Source organism: Nanorana parkeri, unplaced genomic scaffold (assembly GCF_000935625.1).
Source record: "Nanorana parkeri isolate BGI_ZX_2015 unplaced genomic scaffold, ASM93562v1 scaffold237, whole genome shotgun sequence".
Taxonomy (NCBI): domain Eukaryota; kingdom Metazoa; phylum Chordata; class Amphibia; order Anura; family Dicroglossidae; genus Nanorana; species Nanorana parkeri.
The window spans coordinates 792,981-798,945 of NW_017306505.1; the positions used below are offsets into that span (position 1 = coordinate 792,981).

General features: G+C 42.6%; 1 protein-coding gene across 1 annotated transcript in view; it reads left to right on the forward strand.

Annotated features, from left to right (window-relative positions):
* Positions 1 to 5,965, forward strand: part of LOC108786955 (bactericidal permeability-increasing protein-like) — a 25,967-nt gene that overhangs the window by 15,247 nt on the left and 4,755 nt on the right. The window contains exons 13-14 of the mRNA XM_018556376.1: positions 2,331 to 2,398; positions 4,939 to 4,981. Of these exons, the coding sequence (XP_018411878.1) occupies positions 2,331 to 2,398; positions 4,939 to 4,981 (111 nt within the window). The remainder of the gene's footprint in view (positions 1 to 2,330; positions 2,399 to 4,938; positions 4,982 to 5,965) is intronic.

The window sequence follows — 5,965 nt, forward strand, 5'->3', positions numbered from 1 at the left end:
AAAAGTTTGGCCCAGCTGCATCTACAACTGCAACGCCCCCGTCCCTATGTCTACTTGTCTACTTGTATATTGAATGACCGGATAGGAAGATCCTATAGTACACTGGCCATATTGCTTAGATGCTGTAGCCCCCTGTACAGTGTGGGCATTGCAGTTCTGTATGCCCATAGCTGCAGATGGCCACACCATATGTAGTTTGGACTGTCTATAGCCAAGAAGAATTGGAACAACTGGTGGTTGCTTCTGATGGAGTTTTGGCTTCATTGCATGGCTGAGTGGTCCATGGAAGCCCAGTGCCAGATCCATATCCCTGCCTTGAATTGCCAACAGTCAGATTTTATGGGTAATTGCATTGCAGTTCTGTATGCCCATAGCTGCAAATGGCCACACCATATGTAGTTTGGGCTGTCCATAGCCAAGAAGAATTGGAACAAATGCTGGTTGCTTATGATGGAGTTTTGGCTTCAGTGCATAGCTGAGTGGTCCATGGAAGCCCAGTGCCAGATCCATACCCCTGCCTTGAATTGCAAACAGTCAGATTTTATGGGTAATGGCATCAAACTGCATAATCTTATTAAAAAAATAAAATATGTCTTGTGCTTTTTCTAGATCCCGAAGCAATCCCCAATACGGCTAAATGTAAGAAGTTTAGGACTCTTTGCACCAGAGGTAAGAAGACACTGGAGGTCGCACTATTGAGACATAGCTGTAGGGTGAAATTGTAGGTTTTTCTGTACCGTTGTATAGATTTTTCCCAGTTAGAATGTAGTGTGCTGTAATAATACATCATGGCCACTAGATGGAGCCAAGGAGCATAGGAAATAAGTATTCTACTGAAGACCTCTCGCACTACTGGCTGTTGAGTTATGATGATCATGATGGAATCTCTGCCATCAAAGAGCCCCTAACCCTCAGTACATGGAGCTGATTAACTGCCCCAAAGTTGAAGCCTCAACAGCTTCCTTTCAGTATTCCAAATTTGGGAGTCATTCCACATGAGCTGATTGGTCAGAGCAGCTACTGCTCATTTTGATTCTCGGTGATTTCTATTTTTGGTGAGTGCATTTGGAGCTCAATAACTTGATATGAAGATTAAATGGTAATGTAGAATCACATCATTTGTCTCAAGCAGTCTCATATGTAAATGTTTGTGGTTATAATGGTATTGTTCTCATTTCAGCTGCCCGGTCGGTACCCAGATTCACCAGCACTGCTGCTCGAGGTCTCGGCCCACTCGGCTCCCACAGTAAGCTGCCAGCCCGACTCACTAACTGTGCAAGCTTCTGCTGACTTGGAGGTGTTTGTCATGTATCCCAATCAGTCACTGATCCCACTGTTCCAGATACAAGCTGTGAGTTACTACAATACATAGGGAAATGTATGGAGAAGGAACTAAGGGAAATGTATGGAGAAGGAACTAAGGGATATGTATGGAGAAGGAATTAAGGGAAATGTATGGAGAAGGAACTAAGGGATATGTATGGATAAGGAACTAAGGGAAATGTATGAAGAAGCAACTAAGGGATATGTATGGAGAAGGAATTAAGGGAAATGTATGGAGAAGGAACTAAGGGATATGTATGGATAAGGAACTAAGGGAAATGTATGAAGAAGCAACTAAGGGATATGTATGGAGAAGGAATTAAGGGAAATGTATGGAGAAGGAACTAAGGGAAATGTATGGAGAAGGAACTAAGGGAAATGTATGGAGAAGGAACTAAGGGATATGTATGGAGAAGGAACTAATGGAAGTGTATGGAGAAGGAACTAAGGGAAATGTATGGAGAAGGAACTAAGGGAAGTGTATGGAGAAGGAACTAAGGGATATGTATGGAGAAGGAATTAAGGGATATGTATGGAGAAGAAACTAAGGGATATGTATGGAGAAGGAACTAAGGGAAGTGTATGGAGAAGGAACTAAGGGATATGTATGGAGAAGGAATTAAGGGATATGTTTGGAGAAGGAACTAAGGGATATGTATGGAGAAGGAACTAAGGGAAGTGTATGGAGAAGGAACTAAGGGATATGTATGGAGAAAGAGTTTGGGGAAGTTTATAGAGGAAGAGGTAAGGAAAGTGTATGAAGGAAGAGGTAAGGGAAGGGGTAAGGGAAAAGTATGGAAGAAGACATAAGAGAAGTATCTGAAGGAAGCGGTAAGGCAAGTGTACGGAGGAAGAGGAAAGGGAAGTCTGGAAGAAGAGGTAAGACAATGAATTCTTTGCTTAGTCTGAATATACTTAGTTACATTTATAGTACAATCCATTATTGTACATTGTATGTATATAGATATATGTAAAATAATGACATCATCTCATCTTTTTCCTCTCAGGATTCTCTCACCGCTGTCGATCTTGTGTTATCAGAGGAGACCGTGGGAGCGACAATATCTGTGAAAAGGTAAGTTACTCTCATTAATTTATATCTATCATTTACATATTAATAAGTGATAATGTGTCTGAATCATTACACGATAGGCACCAAATGACAAGACTGGCATCACTAGAACATTGTCATTACATCAGGACAATAGGACCTAATTCTAAGCAGACCCAGAACTGAGTGTAATCACAATATGGTATATATAGTGGTGGTGGGGAGTATTTTCCTATAGTCAGCTGATTTCCTGCCCAATATTTGCTTATAATAATGCTGACATTTGGAACTTTTAATACCCATCTAGCCTAAAACATCACAATTACACATAGCAGGCTGCAGAGTGACATAAATGGCAAATATCTCAAAGTCTATACCATTGCAGAGACCTTTACTTACATAGGTGTGAGTGATATTAGTATTTGCGTTGCATAAAGTAACTCCTTCTTTTGGGTTTACTGTCCCTTTAAATAGTCCATTTTTTCTCTAGCGGTGAAAACTTCTCTATAACAGATTCATCATCATTACCAATACAGAGCATCGCTGGGGACTTTTACATTAAAGTGTTTGCGAATTGTATTGTGATTGTAATGTCTTCCTTATATTGTAAAGCGCTGCGCAAACTGTTGGCGCTATATAAATCCTGTATAATAATAATAATAATAACATGTAAATCTTAACACATTGAGGCACATCAGGAAGAGAGAAGGGATCTCCCCCAAGTAAAGGAAATGAGTGTCCCCATTTAAAGATTTCTCTCTACTCCTGTTCTGGTAACAACCCAAATGTCTGAATTCCCCAACACTTTCATTCCTGATAACGATGGACAAATTGAGAGGGAAAACCTCCCCAACGGGGTCACAGCAAATAAAACACAGCGGCTCCAACCCACCACGCTGTATCCAAACCCGGATGTCCTTTAAGCCTGTGTTATAAAATCAATACACATCAATCACCAGCCGGGCCGTTGGTGGCTTTGAAGTGCTGATTGTGATACTATTATAACTGACTTCTCACATTCACTTCCTCTTCCCGACCAGCGCTAATCACTGGCATCTGGGATTTAATGTTTATTTAACGATCTGATCTAAAGTTCCTCTTTATCACGAGCCAAGAATCGATCAATATGGCGGTGGTGTACAAATGGAGAATCTGAATATTGGGCTGGCAGCTTCTGTACATCATAGGGTGTCCATGATCACCTTGGATTAGGATGAGTGTGTCTAGAATTGAAGGGACACACTGTGATATTCAAGCGCAAGTTTATTCCAATGGCAGATTGTATATAAAGTGAATGCGTTCCCGGGACTGTAACTACGCCCCTTTAAGTTACTGTTTGAACCCGATGTTGATGGGTGCTGTGCAAACTTATAACACTTTAACCACTTGCCATCCGGGGCATTTTCCTACTATTTGCGCACACATGATAAAATATAAATTTTTGGCTAGAAAACAGCTTCAGACCCCCAACAATGATATATTTTCTGACAGCTGAGGCCCTGTAGAATAAAAAAATGCTAGGTGCAATTTTTTACGTTGCACGTTTTTTGCGCAAATGTTTATCAAACCCGTATTTTTAGGAAAAAATTAACTAAATTGAAAATTTAGTGCACAGAAATATCATATAATACCCAATTTTTCGGTAAAATATGAAAGACGGGATCCTGTCGGGTAAATAGATACCAAACATGTCAAGCCTTAAAATTGCGTTCGCCCGTGAAGCCGCAAAAAAAGTAAATACCCCAAACTTCCCATTGGGAACATTTCAAACGCGTTTACCGCTCATCAGTTTAGTGCTAACAGTCAATGACAGTGCTAGAATTATTGCTCTCGCTCCGACGTTCGCGGCGATATGTAACATGTGTAGCGCAATTGTCGTTTTCGCACGTAGGCGCGGGGAGGGGGGGCGCCGCCGCACGGTACAAACGACGCCGGATCGCTTGTAAATTAACAGCGATCGCCTGTTGTTAAAAGCGGTACCAAGAACACGGCTGCTGCAGCAGCCATGTTCTTGTTTTAACCACTTCAAAGGGCCGCCGTCTATAGACGTATTGCGGCCCGGAAGTGGTTAAAGAGGAACTCTCATCTGCCATCCAGCGATATGACATCCGCGATCTCCCTCGATGGCACCAATATCCTCACCCGGTCTTCTTCTGGCAATATCTCTCCAATCAGCCGCACGAAACCGAGCGCCATAAAAGTCCAACTTTATTGTTGTAAATTCCACGCCTCTCATGCGTTTCACCACCTGGGCTTAATCACAGAGGTCTTCTTCTGGGTTTGAGACCTTCGGCCATCTGGATTGGCCGTGCCTGGATGACGTAACTCCTGCTTCATGCGCTAGAGTTCCTTCATCCCCACATACCCCTAATCTGTCCACTGAACTACGCATGTGCAGCACAGTCAGGTAGATTACGAGCAAGCAGGTATGAATCCATCATTGCAGAAGGAACTGTGGGGTCTGTTTATAATCAGTCCGCAGAGCCATTTGCCCTTCGAATCTTTCTGAATGTTTATTCTGTGTAAATTTTCGGGATCTCCAACTCACTCTTCTTTCTTTCCAGTTTCTCGCTGTCCTTGGTTCACTCCGATGTGGGAACAGTGAAGGTAAGTTAGTTTTATTGTTCCAGGAAGTGTCCATCCCTCCGCCTTCAGGGCTTCTTCACACCATCTCCAGACCAGATCTGGAAGCGTTTTTGAGGCCAGTTCACACCACTGTGTTTTTTTTATGTGTTCCTGTATGTCATTTTTTTAAGTCTCAGATGACTTTGTAGTGTGTTCCAGTGCATTCTGGTGCATTTGCATGCATTTTGGTGGGTTCCAGGCCATAGAAAATAGTGCACGCAGTAGTCTTGTTTACACGGTGTGGAACTGAACGCAGTGGTGTGAACTAGCCTCACTTTTTAACATAGGAATAAAAGGGGATGTGTTTGTGGACCAGACAAAAAAGCTTCTGGTCTGGATCCTTTCCAGACATGGTGTGAATGGGCCCTTACATTCTGAGCCTGATGACGGGGACACCGCCCCTCTCACCAACATCATCACATATCCCCGCTGTGTGCATTAGACCTGTAAGCTGCGGAAAAATTCGGTTCGGTTATTTTGGAATTCGGGATTCGGATCCGAAATTCAATTTGGTTCGGGTTTCGGATTCAATCAAAATTTTTGTTCGTTTCGGATAAGTTTACGAATATTCGTTCCGAATACCACAGAAAACCTTATACAGATATTAATACTAAAGCTGAAGCATGGCATTCGGGATCCAAATTGCATTCAGGAGCTTTCGAATGCCCATAACATATGTATATGGCTCCCAGACCCAAATTACATTCAGGATCCGAATTTCCGAATGCCCATTCGAGTCTGGGAGCCTCAGCTTTAGTAATATACCGTGTTTCCCCGAAAGTAAGACCTACCCCGAAAATAAGACCTAGCACTATCTTCAGGGATTTCTGTAATATAAGACCTACCCCGAAAATAAGACCTAGTTCGGTGGTAGGTCTTATATTACAGAGATCCGCTAGGTCTTACTTTCGGGGTAGCGGCACATAAACTGTGTAAAAACCGGCCGCAGCTCCCGCCCCGCCCACA